The sequence below is a fragment of the Echiichthys vipera genome (genome assembly GCF_963691815.1).
Source record: "Echiichthys vipera genome assembly, chromosome: 8".
In the NCBI taxonomy this organism is placed as follows: Eukaryota; Metazoa; Chordata; class Actinopteri; order Perciformes; family Trachinidae; genus Echiichthys; species Echiichthys vipera.
In genome coordinates, this window is record NC_139833.1 from 3,533,122 (window position 1) to 3,548,718 (window position 15,597).

The 15,597-nt window shown below is 44.7% G+C and overlaps 1 protein-coding gene across 1 annotated transcript; it reads right to left on the bottom strand.

Moving 5' to 3' along the window:
* Positions 1–2,406: 2,406 nt before the first annotated feature.
* Positions 2,407–15,267, bottom strand: notchl (notch receptor, like). The gene is made up of 11 exons (XM_083918019.1): positions 15,139–15,267; positions 12,954–13,098; positions 11,976–12,308; positions 10,470–10,690; positions 9,774–10,101; positions 7,921–8,096; positions 7,132–7,193; positions 6,853–6,976; positions 5,386–5,483; positions 4,943–5,274; positions 2,407–3,408 (listed from the first exon to the last, which is right to left on the bottom strand). Exons 1-11 carry the CDS (start codon positions 15,188–15,190, stop codon positions 2,886–2,888), a joined length of 2,394 nt encoding a protein of 797 aa, XP_083774145.1. The 5' UTR covers positions 15,191–15,267; the 3' UTR covers positions 2,407–2,885.
* Between the last annotated feature and the right edge of the window lie 330 nt (positions 15,268–15,597).

The window sequence follows — 15,597 nt, forward strand, 5'->3', positions numbered from 1 at the left end:
CCACCGTGCAGTGAACCCAGAGACTGAACTTTTAAAATGACTCTAACATGCAGATTGATATTCATACAAGAGCGTGTGTTCATTTCACTCTCTACAAGGACAATTCCAGTGCAATGTATTGAACACGAGCCCGCTGCTTCCTGTAAAGTCTGACACATTTGTAGATAATGTAAAAACAAAGGAACACTAAGTGCTGCTGGAACCTTTACAGGCACACTCGTGCTAATTGTGTCATATTGTGATGTATTTTTGCACCTTAATTTATTTTATTTGTAATTTGCAAATAAACAAAAGGAAAATCATTAAAACAATGCGCACGTGTTAATTGGTGCTTTGCTGGCACGTGTCTCAAAGGGACATAAGTGTGGACTTTGAGCACGTGAGGACGGAAGGCGCCACGCGGTGACGTTTCACACAGTAGAGAAAGCTTAATCCTCACTCCTACTTTAAAAACTATAACAAACATACACGTGGCCAAAACAGTCCGGGAGATTAGATCCATACTTACATTTGTCGTATTTATTTATAGCTTTTTATTATTGCAAATATGGATTATGAGGTTAATGATTTTATCCTTAATCCCGTTGTACTTGCACCATGACAATACACATATTATATTATAATTACATGTCTAATATTATGGTATTACTACGCGCATGGTTCGATTTAAGATACGCACAGTTGCTACGGAGTGGAAGCCGTGCGTAAAAGGTGCCATTCCCGTGCGTAGTGTCACATCTTGCTGCTTTTTAAACCGACTTTGAGTGAGAAAATGTGTTTCCCGTGTTAATAGAGATTTTATTGAGGATAGGATTCGGTGTTAAAGAAAATAAAATCACTATTAGAGGTATTTTTGTTTTGCGTAAAAGTTCTTCCGCTTCACGCGTTCCGAGCATTTAATTGCATCAGTTTAAAGAGTTGAGTACAGCAAAGTCTCTCCGTCTGTAACTCATTTGCATTTCAATCGTTGGCGAATGCGTGTGGGGACGTGGGAAGTGTCTCCTCTCCGTGGCACCCTCTCCAGTTTTAACAGGTAATAAAGCTGTAAACGCGGCGCCATTTCCTCTTTTCCCACGAAAAAGACTTTGACGTGTCTTTATCTGAAGACACGTTGCGTGGGAACTGTATCAGGCACGCGCCAGCTCAGCGTTTATACGCCCAACGGTGTGAATTACAGCTCAATGTAAAGTACTGTGCTGAAGTTGGTTTTAGGTCCTAATATCATGAGTTTCAAAAATACAAAAAAAACAAATAATTCAAATCCTAGGGATCTACAAAGTTTCCAAACATATAGAAAATGTCTGAATGTTGTAGGAAATATGTGTATGACTATAAAAACAAGACATGTGGAATGATTACCTTTGATGTACCTGCACTTACAGAACATGTGTAATATGAAAAACGTATTTTAAAGTTTAAAGAAATCAAGGTTCATTAAAAAAACAAAAACAAAATACAGTTTAATCTGTACACACGATGACTTTTGGTGATTGAAATTCCCTAGAAAAACAGTGCAGTAGCACTGGGGCGGCAGTAGCTCAGTCCATAGGTGACTTGACTGGGAACCGGAGGGTCACTGGTTTGAGTCCCTGTGTGGACCATGAATGGAGTGTGGACTGGTGGCTGGAGAGGTGCCAGTTCATCTCCTGGGCACTGCCGAGGTGCTGTTGAGCAAGGCACCGAAGCCCCAACTGCTCGGGGCGCTGGTCACTGGCAGCCCCCTCGCTCTAACATCTCTCCATTAATTGCATGTATATAGGTCCTGTGTGTGCATGTGTGTGTATTTCGGGCCTGTGTGTGTGTAAAATGAAAAAATAGAGTGAAAATTGAATTTCCCCGTTGCGGGACGAATAAAGGAATTCTTCTTCTTCTTCTTCTTCTTCTTCTTCTTCTTCTTCTTCTTCTTCTTCTATCACTCAGATTCTTAAAAACATACCCAGCACATTTTCCTAATTCCTTATAGACCTGTAGTTTATGTTATACGGTAACGTGTTATATATGATCATTAACAATCCACAATATTTGCATGAGAAGTCACTTTGAGGGCGACTGTGGCTCAGTGGTAGATCCAACCCCCCCCCCCCCCCCCCCACACACACACACACACACACACACACACGTCGAAGTGTCCTTGGGCAAGACACTGAACCCCGAATTGCTCCCCGTGCTGCGCATGGGTGTGTAAATGTGGTGTGAATGGTCAGATTAGATGGTCTGTAGATGTCCACTGCCATCAGTGTGAATGTCTGTGTGAATGGCTGAATGTGACAAACACCGTGAAAGCACCTTGAGTAGTCAGAGGACTAGAAAGGCGCTTTATGAGTACAAGTCCATTGTCTTTATTGCATGCATGAGTAGGACTCTAACACCCGTGTGCAACCGTTTCTTTTTTAATCATTTTTTCAGACGTCAAGACTGTGAAAAAAATACAAAATTCACAAGATGTCTCAGTTTCAGAGTGACTGTTATATCCGTCTTGTTGTTGTTGTATTACCCTATTTGACTGTTTCATGTGACAGAACATTTTTACAGGAACAAGAACCTCCTCCCTAGTAAAAATTACAATAATAATAATAATTTAGGCAAGGCTGAGTGAAACCTGGGGAGGTTATTGGAGAAGTGCTGCTGTGAGAGGAATGTAAAAGTAAATTTAATAAGCAGATCTGTCAGGCGACACCCAACAGATGCGTTATTGATAATAATTAGGTCCCAGGAGGATGAACTCCCTCCAGTTGTTGGCCTCTTTGTAAGCTTTAACAACAAAATGCATCAAATTAAAGGGCCTCTCTGTCTCTATGTCTATATACAGTATATGTTCACCTGTTCTTCCATGTTATGCGTTTGGGCTGAATGGAGAGGCCGTTGCAGTTTTGTCGCTGGGTTCTCTACAAAGCCGTCTGCGTGGAGTCAGACGTGTTGTTTGACCTCTCACCTCTGGATTTCTGCTCTGAATGTGTTGAACCCGCGGCTGCTTGCTCTGCTCTACTGGGATTGTCCCCGTGTATAAGTGGCTGCTGCTGCTGGTGGGGGTCGGGCTGGGCGGCGGCATCTGTGGGAGGTGAGACAATCACTCTTTCTACGGGCTCATTGGCTGTTCTGTCTGTCACAATAACATAATTGGGCTCTGGCTGGTGGCCGCTGGAGCGACGCTGCAATGCATGCTGGGTGCAGGAAAAGGAACGCTGGCGAGGGGCAGGCTGGGGTGACAGGAAGTGAGGTGTTGCAGCTCTGTGGACTTCCTGGTGCCTGTCACGGTCCTCGTCTTCCGAGGTCACCTCCTGTAAGGTGCTGATTGGCCGAGGGGAGCGGCCCATGACTCTGGGCGGCACCAGCGCGGTTGCTGATTGGTTGAGCTGTGGTCGCCAGTTCTGAGGGGCGGGGTACTGCACTCGGCTCATCGACCAATCACTGGCAAAGACAAAAAAGTAATTGCAATGTTAGATTATATATTATATTGGCTTTGTCTTAGATGGAAAAGATTCTGGAGAAAGATGTTGAAGATGAATCTATGTCCTTCACAATCTAATGACGTCCAAGGGGAAGCCATCAGATCACTTGTTCTGTTCGACCAACACGCCTAAAATCTAACCTGACATCGCCAGATGGATTGATTCTCATTGTCTCAGCATTTCCATCTGGGAACTCTCAGATCTTTTGGGAAGGAAAATACTGGTTGCTGATTGGATATCATCAACATACGGGCCATAAACATATCAAGATCAACAAAGCGTATGACGTACTAACAGTGCAGAGGCAAAGCTCGGAAAGGAAACAACATGTGGGTAAAGATAATTTGCCGTTTCTGTGACGTGAATTTACGGATAAAAGGCCCAAATTCATGTGTCCGGTACATATTCAACAGAAGGATCCAAGAGAAAAAAGCGATAGCGAGCGGCTCGAAGGCTGCGCTCATCTCATCTGTGTAGGCCACCATGTTGTTTTCACGGAACAGTCACTTCTCGCTTCCTCACTTAAATCCACCTAAAAACCAACACTGATAGGTTCGGTCGCTTGGCAAACTGCACCAAATTTTCTCTGCTGCACGTTACCAGACTGATCTGCGAGTAAAATAGATCAGGACGGACTCAAGAGGCTACTTAAAATCTATCGATGTTCTATTTATTGTCAATTTACTAAGACAAGCAACTAAGAAATCCTCACAATTGACAAGGTGGAAGTGGGGAGAGTTTGTTTTAAATCTTTTCAGTTATCCATCGTTAAATATCAGATAGTTGAATATTGCATAAACTAATCAATTCGTCCCTTAGAGCCCTGACACATGAAGGTCAAATGTCGGCCAAAGGTCAATGTCGGGCTGTCTGTGAGTATCTGACGCCCTGGCTTTTGCAGTGTGTCTCTTGTTGGCCCCGGTCTGCCCCGGTCTGCCTCGGTCTGCCCCCGTATTGAATTGGGTTTGGAGCCCGTTGGTGAGAGAAATTCAGTTTAAGCGACTCAGTGCACGAGAAGGGAAAAGGAAGTGAGGACAGTAAACAAAGGACCAAGTGGCTATGAGACTGAAAGCGATCTTCTTTTATCACGTAGGATACTATTTTTTTTGGCTCTTTAGCAGAAATGACTAATCATTGTTGGTGTTATCGTTCGCTCACGCACGCTAAATATAATTTCTTCTCTCAACATCAGGTTGTGTTGTTATGTGTGCGCTGCTTAACTAGTCTCTTGATCCGTCCTGTCGATCTTCCCTTTTAGAATGATGAATACAGACTACTGCCCCCTGCTGGTGTGGAGAGTTATCTCCTCTCACACAGGTGCAGAAAGTACATGCTGGTTGGCAGTTGGCTGTACTCTATGCGGTGTGTTCTAGTGCAACGTTTTGGCTCAGACGCAAGTCACCGCTAGTTTTTTTTATGTCGGGGCCCTCTCTCATGTGGTGACAGATAAAGAGACACATACTGTGGTCTGTGTGTTGTCACTGAAACCTTACGTTTGTGGAGGTGGGGTCATATCTCGATGCGCTATGATCCCAGAGAAGGAGGCACTTCTTCCAGGCAGTCCTTGTGACCCGGCCCACGGCGAGTACATCAGAGCGCGCTCCTCCCACATCATGTCATTGGCCGCGTCGACGGGGACAGGCCCTCTCTGAATCTGGTGAGCCAACAGGAGCTCCAGGACTTGGTGATGTATGCCCTCTCTGGCCACGTCGATCGGACGACGCCCTCTCCTATCGTGCAGCTCAAGGTTGGCGCCATGAAGGAGGAGAAGTCTGGCCGTATCATAGCAACCATGGAGGGCAGAGAGGAAGAGTGCCGTCTCGCCCTGCCAGAGAAATAATAAAAAAAAAAAACGACACAGTTCTGTTATCTCTGGATGATATAAATAAACCAGGCAGAGTCGGTGTACAGCTCGAACCACTGATAAAGAACTCACCTTGTTGTCTTGCAGGTCCACAGCAGCCCCGTAGCGAATCAGGGTCCTTGTTAGGGAGAGGTGGTTTACTGAGGATGCCCAGTGCAGGGCTGATCTCCCTGAGAGAGTGTGAGTGGAGGGGAGGTAAGGGGGAAGAAGGGAGGGAGTAATTCAGCCAATGAACAACCATTACACAACAGAGTCGAGCCCAAGATGGTGAAGAGAGGGAGGATGGAGGGAGACTTGTTTCAGCTGAAGTGAGAAAGACACGACAGAGACAAAGGCTAGAGGTGTAGACAGACGCGGACAGAGAGACGGGAAAAGCAAGGAGAAAGATCGGCAACAAGAGTTAATGTCCGTCAACTCGAGCTAGAGCACATTAACTTTGTTCGGAGTCAGAGGAGGGCAGCAGGGGAGCTGGAGGAGGAAGAGGAAGAGGTGGAGGCCATGGAGAGATGAGCACAGGACGGGAGAGGAGGGACACAAAAAAGAGGATGTGAGAGAGACGGAGTAAGTTACACCAGTTACTCAGCCCCTCAGTGTACAGGTTTCAGAGGGTAATCAAGAGCTCTCCATGTTGTGTTTGTGTATTAAATATCTTAAAACTATTGGCTGGATCGCCATAGAGTTTGGTACGGATACAGATATTCATGTTTCTCTCAGGATAAGTTATAATAATTTGGGTTCATTTTGTGTAAAAACTCTGTAGAAAAGCTTTATTGCCAAAAAATACGTAATGTTATTAGATTCCCAGTCACTACATGGACCTTTGTTACACTATTATACAATAATAGGGGTTTATAAACTATATATTTTTAAATTGTTTGCCTTCTGAGTTAAAAAGTGATTAAGCAGCTCGTACATGACGGGTTTAGAGCAGAATATTTATATTATTATATATATTATATTATATATTATATTAATCTCTGCTTAACCGCCGACGTAACATGGCTGGATCTTACAGTGAATATACAGGCAATCAGGAATCTGTCAATTTTTTATTACTATTTTTCCTTTTGAGGTTAATCAGGGGACATAGAGCTGGGCGAGACGGAGAAAATCAATATTTTTGACTCAGTACCTTGATGGCAATATTGTAAGGTTGACTATTGGTGCTTCTAGAAAATATTAACAAAGAGATTTACATGATTTTGGATGAATAATCATCATTAATGTGGATATAATAACTAAGTGGGTAAAGGGAGATAGTAAAAAAGTCTGGTGAGTTCAGAAAATGACATCACTTTACAGTAATGCAGCTTATAAAGGCAGGAAAAGACAACACTAATGTCAATTTAACACATTACAGCATCCAAACTCTAAGACTTTATCTAGACACTCATCACAAGCAATATGGGGGAATGTCATTTTAATAAAATCAGCTGTACTGCCTGCGTGCATATTGCTCCTACTTATACTTTTGTACTGAGGTTTGGGGTCGAGCCAGGCGCCAAAGTAACATTAGTGACTGTGACACTGATGCATTACCAGTGTGGTCAGTGTTGTTGACAGGCACGCCGGCTCGCAGCAGCTCCAACACCACTCTGTCCAGCCCGCTACGCACCGCCCGGATCAGAACCACAGACCCGTCTGGGCCACACCACTCTGCCGACTGCGGACACAAAAGACACAACAGGCAGTAAAATAATAAATATTTCACATGTAAATATATATGTAACAGTTTCAGTTTGACCTCAAATAACAATTACTTCTCACATCATGGCTAAAATAACAAAAACGTAAAACAAACAAAAACAAAGCACAGACCTGCTGAGGAGGACTGAGCAGAGGAGGAGGCATGACGTTCCTCTCCCATCCTCTGGGGGGAGCTGAGGCGGGAACAAAACATTTTTAACTGAGTACAAGGATACAAATACTGTTTATCTAATGATATGTACCATTCAAATGTCATCTCCCATGTGTAACTTTGACCTGCACAGTTTGTCAGTATAAGGGCGCACTCACACTGTGCGTCCATCCCGTGCGCCGTGCTTTAGGGTCCTTGTCCCCCCCTCCAGGCCCGTTTGTACTCACACTACCTGGGCCTCTGCGAATGCTTCTTGCTGCCTATACGTCATCAATGCGTGTGACGTGTTACGGCGCGTCATGGCGATGCGTGGCTTTGTTTCCAAATCTTTCTGTAGACCTCGGAGTTTTTGTGCGTCTTGTCGACTGTTTTTGAATCTTTTCATCGACCAAATCTGCAGTAAACACTCCACCTACGCATCACACCAACGTGAACCTTTCACCGCCATTGTTTTAAATGTCCGCACATGGCCCCTCCTTCTTTTTTCTATGTCCCAACAGGCGCACATATAATGACGTCAGAACCGCCGTAGGCCTCGTGCTCTTACACGTGCAAACGTGCTTTACAAAAGCCCACCTCTCCCAAACGGGCCGTGGCCGGCAAGTGTACCGCTCCTAGACGCGCTCCTGTATATATATATATATATATATATATATATATATATATATATATATATATATATATATATGCCGGGTTTCCAGAAGTATAAAAGTGACTGAATAAGTGAGCACGTGACTGTTAAACCTTACGTTGCACAGGTCTGCGGGGCTGCGAGGCTCCAGCCCGGTAGTGTTTCTGCTCCTGGCTCCTGTGGTCACAGATGGTGGCGTCCTCCTGTCGTCTGGAGCATCGCGCGCTGATGTCTTCCATTGAACTCTGGGTAAAGTCTGTGTCACTTCCTATATCCTGGTCCCTTCTGAGAGGTCTGTAAAACCAAAAGTTCACATTAAGAGACTGCTGTGGTCTTCGTGTGGTCACATCGCGTTCCTTTTTTCTTTCTCCTTATTTGGATTCATGAGTCACCCGAGAGCTGTGCTGCAACACACCCTAACACAGGCGTACAGACTCGCCATGTCAGCGTAGGTTTTTCCTAAAACATGCACGGGCCGGTCGTCTTTGAGGAAGTGGACCAAGACCCTGGAACTCAACACGGATCAGACATGTTTATTGTTTCACGGCCCTGAGTGAGCCGTGCTCAGTGGGCCTGAAATATGTATTTTCTTTTAAAATATTTGTTTGGCCTTTATTTGATAGAAAGACAGGAAAGAAATGGAGAGAGAGAGAGAGGGAGAGAGAGAGAGCGAGAGAGAGAGAGAGCGAGACAGAGAGAGAGAGAGAGAGAGTGAGAACGAGAGAGAGAGAGAGTGAGAACGAGAGAGAGTGAGAGAGAGAGAAAGAGAGAGACAGACAGAGAGAGAGAGCGAGAGAAAGAGAGAGACAGAGAGAGAGAGAGCGAGAGAGTGAGAGAGTGAGAGAGAACGAGAGAGAGAGTGAGAGAGAACGAGAGAGAGAACGAGAGAGAGACAGAAAGAGAGAGAGAGAGAGAGAGATCAATCGTTTAAACATCTTTCGTATAAAATGTTACATCATCTGCGTCATCTTGAGATTTCTTGTTTTGTGTGAACAGCAGTTACAAACCAAAGGCTCTTTGATTTGTTTACGATATTAAACAGAGACAAGTTTCCATTGACTTAAAGGTTGAATATGGAGAATGAGCAGAACAGCACCATCTGGTGTTTCAAGAGCGTAGCCGCAACAGCAGAAAATAACCCCAGCAGTCGGGTTAGCAGGTTTGTTGCAAAGTGCGTCAAGCGAGGAGACAGGAGACCGGAGTCTGTTTGAGTCTGTTTGAGTCTGTTTGAACCCGTCCCCTGGCACCATAAAAACAAGGATTAGAGGAGTTTGAGACAGTTACATTAGCCGTTAGCGTTAGCCGTTACAGCTAAGTAAACATAAAGTTAGCCGACCGATCAAGGAGAAACGTAGCTATTTCGGCATGCGTTTTAATGTCATTGAACTCCCTTATCTGGCTTTTGCCCGTCTCCGGTCACTCAGCTGCGCGGACAAATAACACCCCCTTCGCAGAGGCTCCGAAGCAAACTCCATTTCACCCGGTGCCAGTCTACAGTAGCTGCACCCAACAACAGACAACCCTTGCAAACCAGCATCGCCGGCCGCTATTGGTTGGTAGATAAAATATTAAAATATTAATTCAGACTAAATATACATTTTTTTATAGAAAAGCAATACTTTCATTCTGTACCCCTCAAAACGTCCCTTTTAATAAAGATTCTACAAATTCACCTTTGATTATTAATGAATTTTCGAAACTTTATCGACTAATCAATTAATCCTCTAACTGTTTGAGCGCCAGTGTTCAACGTGACTTAAAAAGTAACATGTAATCAGGCCTGTAATGATCTGCAGGTTCAGATCATTGGGAGGCAAAGGAGTAGTTTGCTACTTCCCTTTACTGTTACTAATGTATATATACACACACAGGATGACCCCTGACTCGTTTTAGACTACACCATGTCTGCATGACATCATCCCTCCAGCAGACAAAACATCCTCTCATGTCTTTCAAAGCCGCTCGTCTCACCGCATTCGAATGGCATCCTCCCCGAGGGGTTCCCTCCTCCTTTTCTTCTCCGCTTCCTTCGCTTTCTTCTTCTTCCTCAAGCTCATCTTCTCCTTCTCCCTGCTGCTGGATCTCACCCTCTGCTCTTGGTGGGCCGCGTGCGGCGCCGGGGCCTTGGATTTGGGTTCGCTGTCTGTGACGGTGGAGCGGTGTCTCACCCGGTTTCCACTTGCCATCTCCGCCCGCCGCTGCCTCACCCGCCTCACCACCAGGAACACCACCAGGGCCAGCACCAGCAGCAGGCCGATGGCCACAGCAATCACGGCCCAGAGCCACGCAGGGGTCGACTCTTTGAGAGGGGGAAGGGGAGGTTTATGTCACTTTTAAGGCTGCAGGGTAACCACAGCAACACCTAAAATCGATGTGGTCATATTACCGATATTACAGTGTTTTAGTTAATATAACTACTCCTTAACTTTCCTAAAAAGAATTAACAATAAAATCTTATTGAGCTCGACCTCTGAGATATTAAATGTTTGAACTAAAACTCAAACCTGCAGCAGTGACCTCCACATTTACACACTGGAAATGGAAAAAGTGTTTTATAGTGTTTAGTTTGGATGAAATTCAAAGTGGGATGGGTGTGTGTGTGTGTGTGTGTGTGTGTGTGTGTGTGTGTGTGTGTGTGTGTGTGTGTGTGTGTGTGTGTGAGCCTACCTTTGACTTCCTTTTTCACCGGTTCCTCCTCTCTGCTTCCTATTTCCTCTCGGACGCCTCTGATACTGACAACGGCCTTCAGCTCTGGAAGGGTCGGGAACGAGCCGGGCTTCAGCAACATTACGGCACGCAGGAAACTGGCGGCCTCAGTGGCATAGGGGAAACAGGTAGAGGACACACGGGAGCACGGCCTGTTGTCCACTTGGAGGAAAAGGAGGCAGCTAGGAAAGAGTGAGAGAGAAGGAAACAGTAGGAGAGAGCAGGAACATCACTTCTGAGCGACTGACGCAGGTTGATCTGGATTCGTCTGCTGAATAACATCTAGAAGTATTAAAATCTGGTACGTAAACTAACAATAAGAAACTCTTCTGCCATAAAATATACATCCTGTTACCAAACAAAACAAATATTCAAGGAAAATGTTATTCCGAGATAGCATAACTGTTTTACTGTGCTTATGGAGTTCCCCAAGGTTCGGTGCTTGGCCCACTTGTCTTACGTAAATCCTTTAGGTGCTTGATTAACTTATGTTGAAATGCTAGAAGGAAGCCTACTATACACTGGAATATTGTGAATATTGTTAAAACAAAGAGGAAGACAGTATAAGGTGTTACCTGTAATAAATATTTTAGGTTATTTGGCTTGATGAAAGTCTATTATAAAGGGAACGCCACCAATTTTACACATTAAAGTCTGCTTACAAGTCTCGGGGAGTACGACTGTACATGTGAAAAACTCTGCATTGTTAATGGTCTCGTAGTCTAACCGTAGCTTTATTTTAGCATCTCTCTTTAGTGAGAAGCAGCAGAAGGTTTCCAGCCTCTATGGGGCTGAAAGGTTGAATCTGGAGAATGAGCAGAACCCCGCCATCTAGTGTCTCAAGATCGTAAACGCAACAACCACAAATAACTCCAGCAGTCGGGTTGCCAGGTTCATTGCCGAGTGTGTAAAGCAAACAGCCTGCGCCATGTCAAGTGATGAATCTTACATGGTTACGACTAATTTTGACTAATCAGTTCATTTACAACAGTATTTACGTTAGCCAGCATTCAACTGGAAGTCTTTCTTTATTTAAAAATAATTTTTTGGGCAGTTTTCAAGCCTTTTATTAGATAGGACAGACAGGAAATAGGGTGAGAGACAGAGGGGGAGACATGCAGCAAAGGGCCGCAGATTCAAATCGAACCCGCAGCCGCTGCCTTGAGGACCTTCAGCCTCTTTACATGGGGCGACTGCTCTAACCACTGTGCCACCGGTCGCCCCTGGAAGTCTTTCTGAGTGGTGTGTAATCGATTAGCGAGCTCTCAACTCAGAATGATTTCTTGTTTCTGTAGCAACAACAGACAAACCTGGCAACCCGCAACGCCACACGCTATTGGCTGCTACAAAATGCCCGTGGGCGTATTATTTTTTTAAATATATCACTTTTAATAAAGATTCTACATATTCAACCTTTAACTGGTTAAATACGACTTCACCAGACTGCACAGTTCACTTAGCACCTACCCATTTGAGTCATCCGATGACGCCTGAGCCAGCAGGTTGGCGAGCTGCTGAGGGTCAAACTCAAACAAGTTCCTGTTAGCGGCGAGAGGGGCGGACCCTCTCAGTTTGAGCGGTGACTGGAGGAGGACGCTGAGCGCCCAGAGCAGGGAGCTGTTGGAGAAGGCGCCACGTTGTTGCGGGAAGTTGGCGTGAAGGACCAGGGTGCCTTTGGCCCACAGGGGGCTCTGGTGCGTGAAGCAGTCGCTGCCGTCCCATCCGCAGGGGGCGCTGTCGCATCCCTGCTCGCAGTGGGAGTTGGCGTAGTGGTCGCGACAGTACTGGATGTGGCCCGGACTGAGAGCGATGAGGGGGGGAGAGATGACGAGACGTAAAAAAGAGATAGAATAAGAGATTTGGGGGAAATCTCAAATCAACATCTACTTCTTAGGTTTTTATGTCACCCAGAGACCGGGCTGTTAAACGCACAAGTTCAAAGGTCAAAAGGTCATTTTTAGAGTAAAAGATGTCAAAACAGGGAATAAATTACTATAAATGATTAAACATCTTGTTACTATTGTTTTATTATTACTTTATAGATGGTTCAAAGCCTTATTTTTACTTTATGTTTCATATTGTGTTTGAATTGTTGTAGATATCACTTTGTTACCATGGTACCAAAGGAAACCTTAAGTGCATTGATTAATGACAATAAACAACACTGAATGAATCTTATTAATGCTAATATTAATCATGATGAGTTGCTTGTTATTTGTGTTACTTGAACCTGAAATAATGTATATATTAATTTGTAAATATTAATACAAATAAGTAAAAAGAGGGGAAATAAAGACACATAAAGGACAAGATAAAAGGATAAAAGGATAAAAGGATAAAAGGACGACTATAACTGGCATGAATAAGAAAAATTAAAACCTAAAACATTCATTAATAAGATTGAAATGCTTGTTAATAACATAACAAATAACAAAAGGGTTTTACTTGCAGTGGCCCCGGTCCTTCAGGCAGTCGAAGCCGTCCCTGAGGCACTCGGGCTCCGTGCACTCTCTGTCACATGACCCGTCCCCGAACTTGTCCTTACACTTTCTGTTGACTGGACACTGACCCCACGGATCTCCAGACGCAGCTGTGGAGACGGGGCACAGGTTAGTGTTAAGAAGGGGCAACAGTGCACAACTCTAGGCAAAAAATGTGAACTTTGTTACAGTGGGTGTGGTTAAAATGTAATAACGGTGTATTTATGGAGGGATATAGGTGATCTACTGTTTTATGAATGTCTCGTCTGTGAATGAAACATGTGTCTGCATATTTAAAGTGCAGGTCACTTCCATTTCACATGTTTTTGTACACTCAGCCTCTTATCCGGGGTCGGGTCGGGGGGGGGCAGCAGCTTTAGCAGGGGACCCCAAACTTCCCTTTCCCGGGCCACATTAACCAGCTCTAACTGGGGGATCCTGAGGCGTTCCCAGGCCAGTGTGGAGATCTAATCTCTCCACCTGGTCCTAGGTCTTCCCCGAGGCCTCCTCCCAGCTGGACGTGCCTGGAACACCTCCCTCGGGAGGCGCCCAGGGTTCATCCTTACCAGATGATCCTGAACCACCTCAACTGGCTCCTTTCAACACAAAGGAGCAGCGGCTCTACTCCGAGTTCCTCACGGATGCTGAACTTCTCCCCCTCTCTCTAAGGGAGACTCCAGCCCCCTCCTGAGAAAACTCATTTCGGCCGCTTGTACCCGCGACCTCGTTCTTTGGGTCCTGACCCAGCTTTCATGACCACAGGTGAGGGTAGGAACCAAGATTGACCGGTAGATCCAGAGCTTTGCCTTCCTCAGCTCTCTTTTCATCACAACGGTGCGGTAGAGCGACTGCAGCTCCGCCCCCGCTGCTCCGATTCTCCGGCCAAACTCACGCTCCATCGTCCCCTCACTCGTGAACATGATCCCGAGGTACTTGAACTCCTTCACTTGGGGTCAGGACTAATTGTATTTTATTATATTAATAATAATAATAATAATAATAGAATTTATTAACAGAGCACCTTTCATACAAAATGGAGCTCAAAGCGCTTTACATTAAAAACATAAAAAGGAGAAAACAACCATTAAGAGCATTAAACATGAAGCATCCATCTATTAATAGTCACTTAACAAGAATAACAGTGCTTATAACATTGAAAAATAAAATAATTAATTAGGAATTATAGTTAAAAAAATAAAGGAACTAAAGCGACAAGCAACCAATTGTAAAAATAGCTAAAATTATTGAGTAAAACACATAATAAAACAGGAAAATAGAACTAAAAAATGCCTTAAAATGTCTTAAAATGGTGGGATAAGGTTTCCAAGACTTGGTTAAAAAGATGTTTTTTTGGCATTTATATAAAGTTTACCAAGTGAGCCTCTCTGATACTTTTGGGTGAGGAGTTCCTTAATTTGGGAACATAGTTGAGAAAAATCTGGCGAAGGGTTATGGCTCTGTATCAAGCGTTAAGTCCTGCAGTTTCATTTCACCGCGCTAAGTGTTTTACGGCCGGACCAGCTCGGCCCCGTGTTCAAAACCCCTCATTGTCTCGTTAGCAACTGCTCATAACAATGCAGGTCGAGCCATGAAAGGTGGGTCCTGATACGGGCCGTTAGAGGAAACAGGAAATGAGGCCCCGACATAAACAGGAAGTTTCCAGGAGAAGCGAATAGCAACAGGAAATGGAGTGGGCCGGGACTTGATAAGGGTCGAAGGTCGTCACCGTGGCGATGGGGAATGTGATGGAGTTGGACAATGGGCTTGGCAGGTGTGTGCGGGACCATTAAATCATAGCGGCATTAAAAAAAAAAAAGAAGCATGAACAATAGTGCTGAAACTAGACACTTTTGTTTCACTTGATCCTGCTATGGGAGGGATAATAACATATATCCTCTTTAAAACAACCAAATTTTTTTGTTATTTACATTGGCTATTAAAAAAAAAGTCTATTTCTCTTCTGATATATTTCAAAATAACGTCTTTGGGGGGAAAAGATATTAACCTTAGTTTTATTTCTTCAAATTGTGTCGTAAACTCCTTTTTTCGAAGCTGGTCGTCACATTTCTGCCGTGAGAAGATGCAGCTTCACTACACCTTTAAAGTTGTTTCGTGCATTTACCAAAGAAAGACGAATCTGGCGAACTCACCTCGACACGTCCAGCTCAGCCCCAGCAGAACAAACGTCCTCAGAGCCGACATCTTCGGGGTCGTTCACAGAAGAATCGGCGCTTCCAGTGCAGCTGTTGGTGGTAAAAAAAACCTGCCTGTGATCTCCAGGAGCCGCAGCTGCGACCCACGGCGTTCTTACACTGATGTTAATCTCTCCGCTCTGTGGTGTTGCTGTTGTCCTGCTGTTCACAATGTGACTCTCGAGTGAAGCTGCTCAATCCCATCACCACCACCACCACCACCAACCACCAACCACCAACACCTTCCACCACCCAGCCCACTTTGTTCACTCGCTCTCTTTTTTTGCAGAGGCCCTGCGGATATCTGGACAACTTCCTGCCACTGTGTGGAGAAGAATGGGAGGGTGACGACCGTACGTGCGTGAGTCAGTGTGTGTGTGTGTGTGTGTGTATTTGTGGCTCTCAACTTTGAAAAAA

Bases quoted from the DNA above. Each gene is read 5' to 3' on its own strand.
- notchl (XM_083918019.1), bottom strand. From the start codon at position 15,190: ATGTCGGCTCTGAGGACGTTTGTTCTGCTGGGGCTGAGCTGGACGTGT. The intron at 6,977-7,131 runs GTCTGTGCTTTG...TTGTGTCCGCAG, and splicing joins TGCTCAGTCCTCCTCAGCAG to TCGGCAGAGTGGTGTGGCCC. The intron at 3,409-4,942 runs GTAAGGTTTCAG...TGTCTTTGCCAG, and splicing joins ATGACCCCACCTCCACAAAC to TGATTGGTCGATGAGCCGAG.